The 18,490-nt window shown below is 44.7% G+C and overlaps 1 protein-coding gene across 1 annotated transcript in view; it reads left to right on the top strand.

The window, feature by feature from the left end:
- The window catches only part of sema3fb (sema domain, immunoglobulin domain (Ig), short basic domain, secreted, (semaphorin) 3Fb), a 51,924-nt gene extending 35,071 nt beyond the window's left edge, over positions 1-16,853 (top strand). The window contains exons 6-18 of the mRNA XM_070837062.1: positions 1,729-1,822; positions 4,207-4,326; positions 4,529-4,668; positions 5,869-5,983; positions 10,364-10,433; positions 10,571-10,715; positions 10,948-11,170; positions 12,263-12,351; positions 12,503-12,544; positions 13,219-13,376; positions 13,776-13,843; positions 14,135-14,268; positions 16,007-16,853. Of these exons, the coding sequence (XP_070693163.1) occupies positions 1,729-1,822; positions 4,207-4,326; positions 4,529-4,668; positions 5,869-5,983; positions 10,364-10,433; positions 10,571-10,715; positions 10,948-11,170; positions 12,263-12,351; positions 12,503-12,544; positions 13,219-13,376; positions 13,776-13,843; positions 14,135-14,268; positions 16,007-16,459 (1,851 nt within the window). The 3' untranslated portion in view covers positions 16,460-16,853. The remainder of the gene's footprint in view (positions 1-1,728; positions 1,823-4,206; positions 4,327-4,528; positions 4,669-5,868; positions 5,984-10,363; positions 10,434-10,570; positions 10,716-10,947; positions 11,171-12,262; positions 12,352-12,502; positions 12,545-13,218; positions 13,377-13,775; positions 13,844-14,134; positions 14,269-16,006) is intronic.
- Positions 16,854-18,490: the final 1,637 nt, after the last annotated feature.

Below are 18,490 nucleotides of genomic sequence, written 5' to 3'. Positions count from 1 at the left end.
CGATGTGGGCACTGTCTGCACCGCAGCCCTGCATACTGCCTGGGCTCGTGGTCACAAGCAGCATGCTCCCTCTCTTTGTGTCTGAGCACATTCTGTCATCGCCATCTTTAACTTGGCCGTCATTTGTTTATCTCCATAACATTTGGCATGCTTCTTTCCCAGTCCGTGCACAATCTTCAAGTCCTGTGGAATTGCATTTAATTTAATGTCATTTTTGTTTCACCCATGTTTCGCTCACTTGTTCTTTGTGTAAGCCTCATTGTCTGAGCACCCTTTTGTATTCATCATTGTCCTTTTTGTGCTTTGCATTTGCGCTAAATGCCATATTTTGCATGAGATCTTGGTTATCAAGTGGAAATGGCTTCACAGGCTGCCAGAAAAATCTGTTGACTTTTGCTAGGCACAGATTTAATTAAATAGGCTTTCATCGCTCTTTAATGCATGGCGTATTCGTTTTTATTTAGCATATATTTAGCATTAATTTAGCAACAGATACCCAAATCATTCATCCAGCTTATCTGAGACAATGCAGGATGTCCCACCCATCACTCCGTCACCCCACCGAGCCCTCCACCTTCTGTAGGAATGTGGTGCAGCCTCTCCCACAGAGGCGAGGCAGCAGGACTAGTCAGCATCTGACCCACTCCCACAGCAGGCTCTGTTAGCCCAGAGCAAACACCAGCCATCTGTAGCCAACTAGCTGTGCAGCAAAGGAAATAAAAGCGCCACATACTTGAACATGCCTCCACTGTTTGTGCTCTCTCCAAGCACTCTGAAACGCAGAAAAGGACTTTTGAAGGACATAAGGGCTTTAGGCGAAGTGGGACACTTTGAAAATGTTACAAGTTTTTTCTAGTCTGATTTTTTTTTTTTTTGTTGCAACTCTTCTGAAGGGTCATATTTTACAACTGGGTAGTAAAAACATGTTCGGTGCACATTTTCCCTCTGGTACATTCAAATGTTTGTGACCTCTTTTTTTACACGTCAACATCTGGCACGGCTGAAAGTGAGCTGCCAGCACCTCCTTAGTTGCACGAGTGGTGATAATCAAATGATGAGTAGGAAATTGCACAAGGGTGTGTGTTTGATCCACTGAAGTGAGTCTGGCACTTTGCCAAAGTCTCTGCCCTGCTTTAGTGCTGATGGACAGTGACAGAGATGTCTCCATCTCTGTAACCGTTGGCAGTAAATAATGGAGATTGGACACGCTCTGGTCTGCGAGGCGGGGCTACAGGACATGTCATTGCACGCCACCGATTCATTTTCCCCCACGCTCATACGCAGATTCCTGCCAATCACCTTTCAGTGCTTGCGTGCAGGGACGCCATGAGCAGCGAGCATCAGTCATCCAGCCTCCATCCCAGGTTTGTTTTCACTGCGCTGGATTACAGGTGTCAGCAGAAGGCCTGCACCGCCATAGGCACCGAGAAGCTGAGAGATATTTGGCATGCGGCTTATTATGCCGAGAGAAGCAACCCACGACACATTGTTTTCTGCAGTAGAGTGGCACAGAGATGGAATAGAAATTCCTAGCTTTTCCCGCATGTATCTTTCTGTATGAACGCATGCTCATTATTTTAATACTTCATCCCCCATCAGGCCGTGTGGGTCCCACAGGAGTCAGAGGGAGCACATTCGCTGCCTCATTTTCCCTACACAAGGGAATCACAGTGACAAGATGAAGACTGCTGAATTTATTGCCGTCTCCACATGATTTTGCCATTTCAGGAAGAAATTTTCCATTTGGAGCCGGGCAGAGTGGAATCTGGGAAGGGAAAGTGCTCCTATGACCCGAAGCTCAACAGCGTGTCAGCTTTGATCAGTGAGTATCATCTGGGTTTGGTCACACAAGGGGCGCAGGCACGGGTACAGCCAGGCCCAGCAGTCCTCATAGCTACGGCAGTGACACCCCATATGGATTCTTCATCTTTTATCTCCTGTTTCTTTATATGGCCTATTGAAGTTTGAAGAAACAGTCAAGAAGGGTCAGGCCAAGTGTCTTTTTCTTTCTGTGCCTGTTCCCCGCAGTGAGCTGCTGAGTCTAATCAGCCAAATCATTAAATCCTAAGGAATGTTTCCTTGTTAGGGCGTAGATGGGCACAATAATGCGTCTATTAATATGTGAATCCCTCATTTGGGATTTAGTAGATTGAGATCAAATGTTGGGAAAACTTTTAAGCTATGCAGAAAAGTAAAAAGGTCTTATTGTTTCCATTTTTACCAGGACTCATGTAGTCTTTCCTCCTGTGGAGCCTGAAGTATGGCTCATGTTTTAATGGTCAAACAATCATGTACTTAAAAACCGTCATATTTACAGACAGTTGACAAAAAGGGAACACCTGAATATGTGAGTGCAGAAGGAGAAACATAGCAAATGCAGACTTCAGTGCTTCCTGTTTTGGTAGATTTACACATCACATGGTTATGTATGGAAGCCAGTGTCCTCTGTCCCTTCGCCCAAGGTCACTTAGTCAGGTTGGGACCACACAGTTGCCACCAGTGAAAGGCGATCTCGTCTCTGCGGGTGAGACAGTGGGTGTAAATCACTGGCACTGCTTTCCCACATTAGCGCAGTGCCAGCTGACCAGTATGGAAACAGCACTGTCATCTAAGATGGATTTACCTCCCACCTCCACCAGTTAGCATCATACGAGGCACGCTGTAGTGTTGATAAGGATTAAGAACCCAGCACAACGACAATAGATTCAGCATTGACCACTGACTGCTCAGCTCTCCACCACATTAGACGCCCCGTCATCCGTGGACGTTTTAATGATAGATCATCAATCTCCACATAGCGCTGCCGAGCACCGTGACATTGAATATAATGCTGCTAGGACAGTGTTTTTTGTTTTCTCTGCTCCACCTCCTGCTCTCTCCTCACTCCATCTCTGGGAGCTCTGACAGTCACACCTGCTCTCCAGTGGGGCCCTTACAGCAGCTGGAGGACAAACACCTTGCCTTCCTGTGGCTTAACAAGGCTGTTATATACATTTGTCAGTCTGCACACATGGATGTGCTCATATTTTATGTCTTTATGGAGTGCATGTGTGTGTGTGTGTGTGTGTGTGTGTGTGTTCCAGCACTGTTTTTGGTAACGCTTTATTTTTTCACATGTCACATAATGTTTTAGTGGTTTTCCTGGACGTTTCCTGGAAAGAACTCTATAAGTTGATACTTACAACAAACAAAAGAGAGACAGTAAAAATAGCGGATACTAATAAATATTTAACTATTAAGAAGCAGTAAAAGAAGAGAACCAGAAAATATTACAGGGCTTCAGCAGTTGGGAGTTCCTAATATGTTCCTAATATGTTAAAGATTAGCAGCGTGATACTGATGGAGATTAATTTCAAACCAAACAAATCTGACTACATCTGTTAAATATTCTCCTTATCTGCAATTTACAACTTCACTAAAAGACAAATGTAAAATGTTGTTCAGTTGACCTGCTGGTAAACGAAGGTTGTGCAACCAATTAATTAGTAATTGTGTTTTTTTAAATTATAAATGTTAGCATGTACCTACAAAAATCAGTTTAAGTAACATTTGAATCATAATCATAGTTTTGTTTCTAATACTGTACGTTAATATAATAATAATAATAATAATTAAATATAAATATAAATAAATAATAATAAATAAATACATATAATAATATAAATAAATAATAATAAATAAATATATAATATAATATAATATATATAATTATTATATTAATATATCTGCTAGTGAGAGGCATCATTTCAGCCGACAAAATCCATTAATTGTTTTCCAAAAATGACTGAACATCTCGCGGCCGACCTGCCTCTGTCTTCGTTGCCATGATGCAGGAGTGTAAAGCTTGACTAGCATAGCAACAGTAACTAAGGACGACGCAGTTTGGCGAAACGTTGATAACAAATTGCACAGTCCTCACTCGAAACCTTCCCAGCTGATTTCTTGGGACTTTAAATAAACCTGGGACTCATGAAGAAACACATTATCCTTTTGCACTTGACTTATAGTGCCATCTTCACCGCGTTATGTCTGGATGAAGACAAATATGTTAGATGACGACTTTGTTATGCTTGCAAGTCCTGAGATGTTGGATTCTAAATATACATTTTGAAATAAAAGCCTTGTTGTTTGGAGCCAAGGGCGGTGCTGGAATAATGTCAGAGTCAAAGAATTTCACTAAACTGAAGTGTTTTCTCTCTTTCTCAGATGGTGAGCTGTATGCTGGGGTCTATGTTGACTTTATGGGAACAGACTCTGCCATTTTCCGTACTTTGGGGACAAAGACTGCCATGCGAACAGATCAGTACAACTCCAGATGGCTAAATGGTAAAATATCCTATTCTCTTTGTCCGTTTCTCCATATACAACCCAAACTGTTCCAAATGTATAGCCGAAATGAAAGAATCCTGGTGTTTGCTTATGTTTAGAGTCCCTCAGCAAGTGATAAACAGGAAATGCTGACAGTTTATATAAGATTTCAGCCAGATGTTTTCCTCAAAATTCATGTCACCACCTCTTCTCCCCACAGACCCCACCTTCATCCACGTACACCTCATCCCCGACAGCGCCGAGAGGAATGACGACAAGCTGTATTTCTTCTTCCGGGAGAAGTCCTCCGAGATGGGCCAGAGTCCTGTGACCCAGTCCCGTATAGGACGCATCTGCCTGGTGTGTACGCAGCGAGGGGACTGTTTGTTTTGCTTTGTAAACATAATGAAAAGAAAACCTGCATTGATATGAAAAACAGGCTGGAGTCTCCCGAGGCGAGTCACCCGCTGCGTTTCAATGTTTACGGGTGCAGAACTCGTATTTGGCCAACGCTGATGTGCTGGAATCCACATGTGTCTTTAACCTTCCTGTCTACAATGCATCCCTCTGTGTGTGAGATTGCCCTCTGACCTCTGACCCTGTGACCCTCTGACCTCTTCTGTCTGGTAGTCCTAAAACACTTGAAGCTTTTAGCGTACATGGCAGCGAGTAAGAAAGAACTCCCTTTTAGAGTTCTTCTCAGTTAAACTAGACTTCCCTCACTGAAGCTTAGAAGCACCAAATGAGCTGATCAACAAAAACACACAACAACAAATGTGCCTAGATCAGCACCGGGGACTTCTTATGGCTCTTATACGGTGCAAGTGTGTTCCCTTATGGATTTCCGTGCATGGGGGAGCGTTACAGCGGGTGTATGAGCACGGGTGCGAGTGAGAAAATGCGGTGTACGTGTGCTCGTCGCCTCAGCTGTTCACCGTTGTATTTGTTTGAGGGGGTCAGGCGCTGACCCGGCACACAAACACTCACCCCCCCTCCTCTCAGTGGTCTCCGTCACGGCCTCCAGAGATTCTTACTTCGCTACACATCTGGATGCTCTTACCGCCGTTCTCTGCACCCTGCACAGCACCGAAAATACGCTCGGCCGTGTGCGGTAATTACGCTGGGAATTATACAAAAACATCTCGACTCTCCCAAAATGGGATTCATCAGACGTGCATGAGGAATGTGAAGCCCATGGCCAAATATCAGAACATACTTGCTTTCCTGTCACACAGGAATTATAATAATGAGAATGATAATGGAGGAGGACTCCACAGCGCATACTGGTCTCAGCTCTTTCTTACTGGGATAGATTCTGGCCTCGCTCCACCACAGATGGGAGAGTCTAAATAGGAGAAGACAGTGTTTACCATCTCACCCCCCCCCTGTACTCCCCCCTTTTTTAGCTTCCTGGCTTTGCAAACCAACATGTACTGTATAGTGTGTGTGTGTGTGGGAGGCTCCACCTGGGTTTGTTTTCAGTAGGAAGACAGAGGAGGATGTGAGTTTGAGCGAGTGATGGAGAAATTCTTGTGTGTCTCTCCACCCTCTCTGATCCAGAATGACGACGGAGGCCACTGCTGCCTGGTTAACAAGTGGAGCACCTTCCTGAAGGCCAGGCTCATCTGCTCGGTGCCCGGGGCCGACGGCATGGAGACGCACTTCGATGAGCTCCGTGAGTGCAGACACATTCAGATCACTCTGTGGTTAATGGGGTATTTATTTGGTCAATAAGATGTCAGAAAATAGTAAAAATCCAAACTGACATCTTCAATTTGCTTGTTTTATCTGACTGTTGTTATCATATCTGACCACCAGAGCTGCTATAACCTGATAATATAGAAACCTATTAGGATAAAAGGGCAATCAGTTATCAGAATAGTTGGCAATTAACTGCCAGTCAACTAATCCATTAATCAACCAATCATTTCAGACAACAAAACATTGGTTTAACGTAATAATAGAACTTTTGTCCAAAAAGATAAGAGTTGGTAATCCATCCTGTGAGTGTGTTTTCTATCGGCCAAGAACTTTTGTTCCACCCTGCCGTCTGAAGGAAGCTAAATCTCTTCTGTGTGCGGTTAATCACTTTGACAGTCGGTATCGAATGGCGAATAAAAAAGACAAAAATGACATGACTGGATTTATTTCAGACATATTCATTTTCTGGTTCCTGTCATGTATGATCACATCTGAAATATTAAGTATAGACCAGTCTACTGCAGGGTCTGTTTCTGCTGCAGCACCTGCCAAGAATCTACTTTTTTTGCAAACACACACACACACACACACATGCACACACATGCACACACACACATATGGCCCATATGTCAGTCCACTCCCGTCATATGGCCCATACAGTGTACTGTAATGGGAATGACTCGCATAATCCCACCGCTGTGGTCATTTTCTTTCAAGATGTCTTAAACAAAAGTGTGTTTTTGTGTGTGCGTGTGTGTGTGTGTGTGTGTGTGTGTGTGTGCGTGTGTGTGTGTGTGTGTGTGTGTGTGTGTGTGTGTGTGTGTGTGTGTGTGCACGGGGGTGGCCTGATGGCAGGCAGATCAGATCACCAAGCAGGAATGTCTGTGACTGTGAGACTATTAGCCTCTCCAGGGGAAGCTCTGTCTCTTTCTGTCTCACTGGTTTAAAATAGAGCCAAAGACTGATAGGGGAGCGATGCGTGAGGCTACTGTTGCTCTTGAACTAATTTCAAGAATGAAAAGTGCCATGTGCCTGTCGGACCTGGTGATAGCCTTTTTTTGTCTCTTTATCTGCCTGACACATTCCTTGCTTTTATCTCGACCTGCATGCAGTTCTAAAAGCGCCGCGTTGTTGTTACAGGTGACATTTATTTTCTCCCTCATCGAACAAGTGAAAAAGTCCCACACACTTGAAAACTCGGCGGCCTTTTCGTGTGTGCAGCCACTTCTTCTGAGTGGGAATGGGCTCGCTTTGCTTTTACAAACGAGGGTTGGGCCTTTTACTGGTCGGGTCAGTGTTGATACAGGCGTGCTGTGAGAGAGCTGGAGGGACGTCAGCTGCTGGCGCTGATGATGATTTTCAGGATGTTGCTCGAATGAGGCTGTAAATGTGTAGTGGAACGGGCTTGTGAATGACGAAGGACAGGCACGACAGGGTAGACATGCCCGTAGAGAAGGAAAGACCGCACATGTCAGTCTGCAGAGCAGCCGTCACTGCCAAGGACTCCTGGAGGGGACAGTAAATTGGATATGATTGAGTTTCATGCTAATGGCTTCACATATACTGTCTAGATTCAGTGTTTATAAGGCTGTCTCATTGGAGAGTTGTTCTTTACAGAGGGAAGAGGACATTTTAGGATTTCACAAGGGCAAAAATGGTCTTTAACTTGAATGCACATTGAATGAATAGTTGTTCTCTTGAGTTGGATAAGAAGATACCACTCTGTGTTCAATATGAAGCTGCAGTTAGCTTAGCGTTGCACAGAAACTGGGAAATTGTAAAAATGATAGGCCTGGCTTTCGCCTCGACACCAGTGGAGACTCCGAGACTCACTGCAGCCTGCCAAGAAACATTCCCCCACATATACCTCCTCCAAATACAAGTCACATATAATGGACTTAAAAGGTGGAGGGCATTTTTTTTTTTTTTTACCTCTAGACAGGCCAGTCTAGCTTTTTTCCATCTTTCCTGTCTTTTTAACTAGCTGCTGGTTGTAGCTTCACGTTTAACACACACACTCACACACACACACACACACAGGAGAGTGGTATCTTCTTATCTGACTTCTGGAAAGAAAGCTGAGAAGCTTATTTCTCAAAATGTCAAACTAGGTGAGAAGGCTCTTAAATGCACCCGCTTTTCTTTTACAGTTGAAATAAAACAACTCTACAAGGCCTTAATTAGAAGTTCGTTGAAATGTCCAGAACCAGCTGTTATGTAGAAAGGCATTATGGGAAAGCACGCCTGAGACCTGGGGAGTTTTTACAGTTGGAATATGTGGCATTTATTGGCTCTACCCAAACACTTGTATTTAACTCAGTGATTTAAAACACTGCGTTAACATGGTCAATAACAAAGAAAAAAGAAACTCCTGCAAAAGTAGAGAGAAGAAAAGAACCAAATGGAGAGAGAAGGGGGGGGGGGGGGGGGGGGGGGGGCACTAATAAGAACGGACAGCAGATGTAAAAAAACAAAAAAAACAATAGATAAAACAAAAGCTGATCAAGTAGAAAATGAAATCCTTTCTGAGGAAATGGGATGTATGGCGGCTGATATTTTATTGCCATAAAAACATAGTAAAAAAAGCGTTTGAGGAGTCTGGATCCTTTCCCGGCGGTTATTAACGCTCAACATCCCCCGGAGCCAAGTCATCACTGCCCCGTCAGGACGGCTTTTACTGCAAAACACACAGCTTTTTTTTCTCCACGCCGTCCCGAAGCCTTGATCTGTTTTCAGAGATCGTCCATGATGGCTCTATCCCGGCACACTTGCGTGTTCTTGCGTGCCAATCGCCCATTTCTGCAGTACAACAGCTGTATGTCATGACAAGGATCATCTGTTGTGTGACACCCATGGCAGCCCGTCGTGCTGCATCCATACTAACCCATGACCGTTCCGCTCCTCCTGCTACGGCTGTGGGCAGCTGTGGATGATGGCATGGTGGCGTGTGTGTGTCTGCAAGGGTGTGACTTTGGGGAATGTGGTGTAGCTACTGAGAAATAAGGACAACGTGCCTGCTATCTCTCAGCTTTATCCTGTCCTCCAGGAAGGAGCTCAGGGCTGCAGACAGGCCCCAGAGGAAGGCTTGACTGTACAGACTCACTAATGTGGACAGGACCAGAGCCCAGAAGTCCAGATTCAAAGACAACGCTCACCCCCTCCGTGTATCTTTCTATCTGCATAGCAGCCTGACAGCTAATTCCTCATGCTGGTCTATATGGGACTGCAAGTGCATAAATCTGAATTGGTATAGTTTTTTCTCGTCAATCCTTTTTTCCACACTCTCTGCCGCCTAATAGTCATATTTTTAGCTCGATCCCTCCGTCGCTCGCTTGTTGACTCACTCACCAATCACATCTTTACTCCACGGTCACAACTAGGTTGGGCGCCTGTTCTTCCTTTCACGCCGAAGGCCCTTGTCCTACTGTTGGCAGTGAACGTGTCCCCTGGGACCAGTATTTAGGTCAGGTACTGAACAGGAGAGAGACTTATCACCCCATTACATGTTTAGCTCCCCTTTATTTGTCGCCGTGGACCTCTCCTGCAAATCAACGGAAGGATCACCTAAATCAGGCAGCGTCCAGCGTCAGAGCCCTGCAGGACGGAGGATGTGAGCATTTGTGATTTAGAAACCTCCACAAATGGGTTTATATTGGCATATTTGATGCTTTTCTCCTTCGGGAGAGAGATAAAAGATATTTCCTTTCCCTTGAAGTGAAGTCCATATGAACTACGGGAACAGGAAGTGGAGAATCCCGACACATCGTGTTTAAATTTTCTGTCTTCAGCTTTCTGTGCTGGCTCAGCCGTCATGCTGTTCCACTCTAGACTGCTTTGACTGTTAAATATCGTGGTCCCTGGTGCTCGGACTGAATGGCTTCGTCGAGCCGATAAAGTTCACCAAGGCTCAGTTTCAAGGTGTTATCTTGTCAATAAAACCTTCACCTTTCGTGTCCTTCCTGAGGCCGTTGCTCAGTTTCCTGTTGCATGAAGTTGACTGCTGTGGGTCTAAACTTACTGTTTCCACCGGCAGGATGGGAGACACTCACTTTTATGTCCAAGTCTTGACCTCCTATTGTTTCTATTAGGTTGTTTGCTAATGCTTCTCACCCTATCAGCTGCTGTACCTCTGTTGAAAGCAATGGCCACCCACGTGCACACAAACACGAAAAGAATCTCCGTTATTCTTTCGGTGGAACTGGATGCAGCTTAGCTCATTATCCAGACCCTGGTTAAGAGACGTTGGGTTGACTGGAAGCTGTGTAAATATTAGTAACGTGTTAAGTGCTTGTGCAGAGGAGCGTGATGTTTCCTTCTGTTTGCACTGACGTGATTTCTCTCTTTTCTCTTACAGGAGATGTTTACATACAGCCGACGCAGGACACAAAAAATCCTGTGATATATGGAGTCTTCTCTGTCTCTGGGTCAGTGGACTATAACCAATACTGAACTGTAGAGGCACAACACCTGCAATAGACTCTGTTTGTTTGTTGTTTTTTCTTTTCATTATTCTTAGATACACTTTCCTGATATTTTCTCTTCCATCACTTTCTCTCCACAGTTCTGTCTTCAAAGGCTCAGCAGTTTGTGTCTACTCCATGGCCGACATACGCATGGTCTTCAACGGACCCTTCGCCCACAAGGAGGGTCCCAATTACCAGTGGGTGGCCTACACTGGGAAGATCCCCTACCCTCGACCCGGCACGGTGGGTTTGAAATCCACACTGACTCCACAAATTAACCCACAGAAATAATAGCGACTCCAGTTTGACTTAGACCTCAAATAGAAAACATTTGAGCAAGACGCAGGCGTCAGCTCACCAAACCCAGAACGATACTGCAAAGACAGGCTGTCAAATATGTATTTTTATGCCATTATATCAATATTTTTCACAGGTTTTGATGCTCACATTGTTATTTCTTCTGTTTGTTGCTTAGTGCCCCGGAGGTACATTCACTCCCAACATGAAATCCACGAAGGACTATCCAGATGAAGTGATTAACTTCATGAGGAATCATCCTGCTATGTACAATGCTGTGTACCCGGTACACAAGCGCCCCCTGGTGGTTCGGACCAACGTGGACTATGAGTTCACCACCATCAGCGTGGACCAGGTCACAGCTGCAGACGGCAACTACGAAGTGCTCTTCTTAGGAACTGGTGAGCTTTTTGTGAAGGTTGAATTTGATAGAATTTGATAGAAATGGTTCTGAAATCATCAAAGCTTTTTTTTTTACGGTTATTTTTGAGTGAGCAGCGTGTACATGAAGTCAGTCTGAACCCATGAACCCTTTGATCAGAGGCAGAATGACAGTGTCAGTGGGAAGCTGAATAATGGAGAAAAAAATCCCCCCCTGGAAATAAATCCCGTGTAAGTGGAGGGCTTGTCTACCCTGCAATCATTTATCATTAAGAGAAAAGCATTCTTGCCTTTTGTGCTTGAGTGGAAATTTAACCAATCAAAGGGTTTGAACCTCACTCTATTCACATCAAGTAAACAACAGGAGATTTGTACCTGGAGGGCAGGGGTGGATCAACAGCAGGAGGGAGAGAAAAGAAACGGGGGGGGGGGGTAAGAAGAAGACGAGGAGGAGGAGGGAGGGGTACAGTTGGGATATCCATCACCTTAATCTTGCCCAGTGGTGTAAGAGAGATTATCTGTTTGTCTGCATGCTTTGAACCTTCAGTAAGGCCCCAGCATGACAGCAGCATCCACCACACAGTATGTGGCCCTCACATGTTGCATATGACTTCGCCCCTTTAACTGGCTCTCTTTGTTCATGTGTGCATTATGGGGAGGAGACTAATGGGCTTGTGTGCGCGATGAAGGCCACCGTGGAGGAATGTGTGTCCTTTCAGCTGCTGTCAGAAGCAGCCACATTCAGGCCTGCGTCGGGCTTCAGCGCACACGTCATAATAAATCTCAGGTATCCTGCTCAAGGAATGCCCGAACTCAAATACGCCAAGAGATCAAATATGACATCCAGATGAGAGCAGGTCAAGGCAAGAAGACTGAGGATGAGAGAAGAGGTGTGTCACGGTGATTACGCTAAGCGGAGCGGAGCCTCACGCCACACAGTGAAGTGTAAAGTAACAGAAGCTACGTAGCAGCGGCGAAGAGTACAGTGTTGATGTGAGGATTATCTCTTGGTGGAGGTTGCAGAGAGAATAAATTGAGGATTCACGGGAGGCTGTGGGGTGTGAGGTTGCAGGCGTGTAGCTGACGGTGGGGGGGGGTGTTGTTGTCCGCAGACAAGGGAACGGTTCAGAAAGTTATCGTTCTGCCCAGAGATGACCTGCAGACTGAGGAGCTGGTCCTGGAGGAGGTAGAGGTTTTCAAGGTGAGCTTTAATGAATCCTCCTGCTTTGCACTTTTGCATCCATCTTGTCCTTTCTCGTCTTCTTTGTCCAGTTTGCTCGTTCCTCCGTACGTCCATTTTCAGCCGCCATAAAGACGCACTGTACTCACTTTGAATCGCTCTCTCCGTCAAGGTCCCTACTCCGATTACAACAATGAAGATCTCATCCAAAAGAGTAAGTGTGTCCTTTGCTCACATGTAGAGTAAAGAATCCATCTTCCAAAGAGAAGGACATGAAATGAATCCAATTTGGAAAGGTCACAAGTGACATGTATACAGCTGTGCGTCACTGATGCTTCTCTTCATAAATCACAGAATAGCTGTGAGTCTGAGGGCGACGATGAAGAGAGAAATATGGAAAAGACACAAGTTCAGTGTTGGTTCTCAGCGTGATTAAAATCCTTGGCCTCCGCTACATGACTTCACTCCACAGACAGAGCTTGTGTTACACACGGCCTGCCAGACTGATGAATTTCAAACAGCTGATCATAAAATTATGATGGCAACCTGATAGAGATGAGGTCAGTATTCTCCCAGATGATCCAGCTGCTGTTACAGGCTAGTTTTTTACACTTATCTCATTACATCCACTGGGGTTTCTTAAGTCTTTGTATGGAAGCAAATAAAGGCCATACAGACTGTTTTAGGGTTCACAGATAGTAAATTCATGCACCCAGGTTTGATTGTTCGTCCAACCAACCTCATAGACTTCTATCGCTAGAGCCGCTTAGATTCGAGCTTTTAATTATAGCAGTTTGAATTTTCTTTTTGAATTCATTTATTTCGGTATCAAAGTTTTCTCCAGGGCTGCGTTTAACACCGTTTTCTGCCCTTTTTGTCCCTCAACAGCAACAGCTGTATGTGTCATCAGCGATAGGGCTGACCCAGTTGGCTCTGCACCGGTGCGATGTGTACGGCGAGGCCTGCGCTGACTGCTGTCTGGCCCGAGACCCTTACTGCGCGTGGGATGGCAAGTCCTGCTCCCGGTACTCGGCCTCGCAGAAGAGGTGAGCACCAACGGCGGTGTTGGCATGACCCACGCTAACTTCATAACTAACCGACTGACTCAAGCGGTGTGTCGAACGATGCTCGGATTAGACTGCCCGGATGGCTGAATGGCTCTTTTACTGGCATCTGTTTTAATAGTGTATTCATCACAGCGTTTGGTCCAGACTCCACTAATAAATCATGTACTTGTGGTATTATTCTAAGTTTAACCCGTGAATTAACATCTCTGTGTTGCTGTGACATAATAACATAAGGGGATGGTGGTTTGTGGTGAGATCCCTTTTAGACGCGATACTTTAATGGCTTTATGTATTGAATTGAATGGCTTTGGATGGCTTGCGGTTGCTTTATGGTTTTTTTTCTCTCCTTATTCGGCAACACTGGTCTGACCCCTTTAGACGGAGCCGGAGGCAGGACGTCAAGTACGGGAACCCCATCCGCCAGTGCCGCGGGTTCAACTCTAACGGTAAGACGCCTGTTCCTTCCACCTCCTGAGTCGCCTTTTCTGCTTGTGTTGCTTCTGTTTGTTTATTAATGAGCTTGGAAGGTTGAAAATAATGACACGGCTCCAAACGGGTCGTGGTTTTTTCCTTGTTATGGGCTGTAATGACTATATCCAGGCAGCTATATGGTAATCCGTGAACGCCAAAGGGACTTTGATTTGCCACAACTGAGAATTTGGTTGCAAGGAGATCATGGTAATGAGTGTTTCGGTTGCCATGGAAATCCCTCTCTCTCTCCCCTTTCTACCCTGCAGCCAATAAGAACACGCTGGAGATGGTGCAGTACGGGGTGGAGGGAAGCAGCACCTTCCTGGAGTGCCAGGCCCGCTCTCCGCATGCTGTCATCAAATGGCATCTGCAGAGAGATAACAGCGACCGCAGGAAAGAGGTGAGCCACCACGAGGGGGATTTCTCCAGCATTCGGCTTTTATCGGACAGTTTACTCAAAAAAAAAAAAAAAAAAGCACATTCGTCCAAAACAAAGCAGGATAATGAGCTTAGCTGAACTTGGACTTTCCCGACATGGGGTAGTGGCAGATGAGCATTTCCACAGATGAACGTGAAAAATGTCTCTTGGACGTATCCGCATGCAGGTCACTCCCCGAGCACACGTGTTCATTTCATTTTGTTTCCGTGTTGTCATGGAGAGATGGGCGTTTATATGCAGTATGACACACTTGAAAAATGACCCCAGCGTCGCACTTTTCTGATCATCCGTTAACACGATTAAGTGTTAACGGATGATTGAATGATGGCTGATTTCTCTCCAACTGTCCTCGGGCCCAGGGAAAGGACACATAAAGGGGAGCTGTGAAAAAAGCCCTCTGCTATGATATATAACCCTGAGGCACTAGTTAAAGTTTTATTGTGAAGCCATGTAGTGTTGCTGCCTCTCTTTTATTGACTATTCTGTTGGATGGTCTCTATTCCCATAGGCAGAGCCAGCTTTGCTGCTGCCTCCCACATCTGATTCTGAGCTAAAAAGCTGTCATCACCTAATCACATTCCTGGGTGGGGATGTTCACGAAGAGATGGATTAAGAGAGTTACGCCCACGGTCACTGTTTAATGACATCTGAACTGATGATGATGATGAATCCACCATAGCGGCCAACAAAAGTACAGGAATACAGATACATTATTCTGATATGAACAACATCCAAAGGTTTACAGGAATATTCAGTGTCCCGCTGTTCCTGCTAATTCAGATAGAAGCCTGTAAATCTTGCTCTCTGTAGCATCTCGTCTTTGCTCACAGTCTTAACAGACTGAGATCCTTCAGGTGTACAGTGTGAGCAGGAAGTGCTAGTAGTCGAGGCCGGACTCTCCGTGATGCAGATTTGCCTGTAAATAAATAGACTATAGGTTTAAAATATGTGGATGTAGTTAGTTTTAGGTAAATATGTATTCAGGAAGGTTCATCCACAATAACTTTTCATTAGTTTGCATCATTCGTCGTGCAGGCTGAAGGCCGACTGATGATGCACATCTGTTATCTTTATCTTATGATCTCATACTGAAGTTCGGCACCAGGTGCAGCGTGACAGTAGATAAGCTGAAGTTAGGTCCCGTCCCAGAAGTGCATACAAGAGAGCTTTTCAGATTTTTGTCATAGATACTTGATAGACAGTTGAAACCAAATAAATCTTTTATTCTTTTCCTTTTTGCGTGTCACCATTGGAAAATAATCCAGTATACCCCGATGAGCTATTATGGGCCACATTTTCACTGTGGTTTTCTCATTTTCTAGCGCAGACAAAATTCCAAATTTCACCTGGACCTATTGCAAGGTTTTTGTTTTTGTTTGAAAACCTGGAAATATGGCTGAATGCTTATTGTGACTGGTCATTTAAAAACCTCCTGCTCTATTTCCAGTAAAATAACTTTCATTTAGGGGTTGAAATACAAATTGTTAAGGGTTTAAATACAAATTATGCTTGAAATATTATATTATGAAGTCATGTTGTTTACTTTTTTGGCAGCTTATGGTGAAAATAAGTATAAATGGAGGAAGAAAACTTTTTGTGAAACAAACCGATGCACATGGTAGCTTTGCACTGCACTCCTAATGCACAGAACGTCCCATCCCAGGTGTTTCAGGAGCTGTTTCTCTCTCTGTCTTTGCAGATGCGTTCCGACGGTCGGATTTTGAAGACAGAGCAAGGTCTTCTTCTGCGGTCTCTGCAGCCCTCGGACTCCGGCATGTACCAGTGCACGGCCACGGAGAAGAACTTCAAACACTCACTGGTCAAGCTGCAGTTGGTGGTGCTGTCGAGCCGGGCCGTCAACAACGTGCTGGTGGAGGGCGGAGGAGGGCTGGTGCCGTCCTCCCTCCACTCCAGCAGCACCCAGTGGACCCCCAGCGCAGGCCAGTACAAGGACTTGCTGACCATCCTGAGCCAGCCAGAGATGAGCCTGATCAATCAGTACTGCCAGGACTACTGGCAGTTCGGAGACCCGCTGCTGGGCGCCCTCAAGGCCAAAGACCTGAAGGAGCTCAAGGAGCAGAAGAAGCCCCGCAACCGCCGGCATCACTGGGAGGGGGAGGAGAAAGAGGAGCAGGGGGAGGAAGAGACATGAGGAGCCCAGCTTTGTGTCTGAAACACCCTCAGCCCCGCTTCCCTCCCCCCCTCCCCTTCCCTTCGGCCCCTGTGAAAACTGGGAGAGACTCACTGAGAGTAGCAACGTGAAAAAAAAATCCACAAACCGAAAAAAGAAGCAAACTGAGAAAAAAAAAGAGGCTTACAAACAAAACCCCACACACATCCTCTCCAACAGTAAGATATATGATACACAGTATTTATTGTAGGTTGTATATAGTATCATTCTGTGGATTTCTTTGTACTTATAGAAAAAAACATGCTCTTTGTGTATAGGTACCTTTGGGGCAAACATTATTGTTATTATTGATGTTGTTAATTTTATTGTTGCTGTTACTGTCATTACAAAACTCATCTGTCAGCATCACATGACCTTGGCGACTGTTTGGAATGCGTTATCGGGCGCGTAAGCTGTTAGACGCTCGCTCCGAGGGGCTCTCTGTAACGGAGTTGTTGATAAGAGGTGACGGGATCGCTGTTGTTTCTTGCTTGCTTTGACTCGATGCCAGGGCTCTTATTTCCGGACACTCCAGCAACGCTCGTGACACAAACGTCCTCGCGGTTTGCGTGCGGACAGAGACGTGATATTGCAAGGGGACCATACCGACACATGGTCCCAGTTATAGTGGGGGAAACGGTCCTCTCTCCATTGGAGCCCAGACATTCAGAAATTCAAAACATACATTCAGACTGTTGGAATATACTCACGGGTGTAATTGGGCTTTTTAATAGAAAACTGATGCTTCTTGATTGAAGGATTGATGAAAATGATGCGGCATCTTCGCTACTTTTCAGCCCAGATACTAATTATGATTATTTAAATCTCTACTTTTGTAGAGAGATTTAAATAAGAAGCAGTCGGACTCCACTCGGAGTTACTGCAGCTTCTTTTTGGTCATAAACTCAAGCTTAATAAAGACGAACAGATGAAAGAAGCAGACATCAGATTACGGTTTTAACAGAAAATATAGTGGTTGGGTTCTTTCCAAATGCAAACATCCTTTGAGCTGAGTGGTGCAATAAAGGGTCAAGGTCTTGCACAAAGGGCATTATTATTATTATTTTACTTTCAAGGGACATTGGCTAGGGCCAAACGCAACAAGCACACTCGGGCAAGTTATGGTTGACTTCTGTACGAAACAAATCTAATTAAAGATGAAAGAGGTGCCCAGATCAGGCAGCAGTTAGTATTATTATTATATTTTTTTAGCTCTGAGCACACAAGACATCTTCTGTTCTTTCTTCCTTTGTCATTGACATGTGTAAAAAATAACTGCCCATATACACAACAGAGCATCGTAACAATGTTGTGACACTAACCAAAATATTGGGAAGCTGGCTTTCATTGTGTGCATGAACCCGTATTTGTACTGTAATTCTGATAAGATACTGTGTGGTCGTTTTTTTTTTTGTTTGTTTTTTCTTTCTTTCTTTCTGTTTTCCATCTCTAGGGGTGTACAGTTTGGTCTGTGAGGGACATTCTCAGTGCAGGAAAACGTGGAAAACAAATGCTTTAAAGATGCCCTCATTTCAAATACACCCTGTATAAAGCATGATGCATCTTTTCACTGACTTAAATATAGAGTTTGTCAATTTCATTAGGTGAAATTATCTCGTGTATGTGTTTTTCCATAGCACACAATGTGGGAAAGTATCATTTGAAAATCTCACAATGACATATTAATTAAGTAGTCAAAAGCAGTTTGTATTTGATGAGGGGGCTGTTATTAAAAGATGAGTGATGGTTCTATTGATTAGAATTTTTAGGCTCACCCTCCGGTGCACCAGGCTATTAAAAGCAGTATTAAAACATTAGTACAGCAGTTCTCCAGGAAGTGAAATTAGCATTTTAATATCTAAGAATATATGACCAGAAAATAAGCATCTGGAGCGAGGTGCAAATTGATTTTCATATTATCCTGACACTTCAAGGCTTTTAAAACACCTTGTCTTGGATGCCTCTGGGAAGATGCATCCATAATTCATACAGGGATATTCTGTATCTGCTCCT

This window comes from Pempheris klunzingeri, chromosome 2 (genome assembly GCF_042242105.1).
Source record: "Pempheris klunzingeri isolate RE-2024b chromosome 2, fPemKlu1.hap1, whole genome shotgun sequence".
NCBI lineage: Eukaryota > Metazoa > Chordata > Actinopteri > Acropomatiformes > Pempheridae > Pempheris > Pempheris klunzingeri.
Note: the sequence above shows the minus strand (reverse complement) of the source record. Positions and strands in the feature narration are given on the sequence as shown.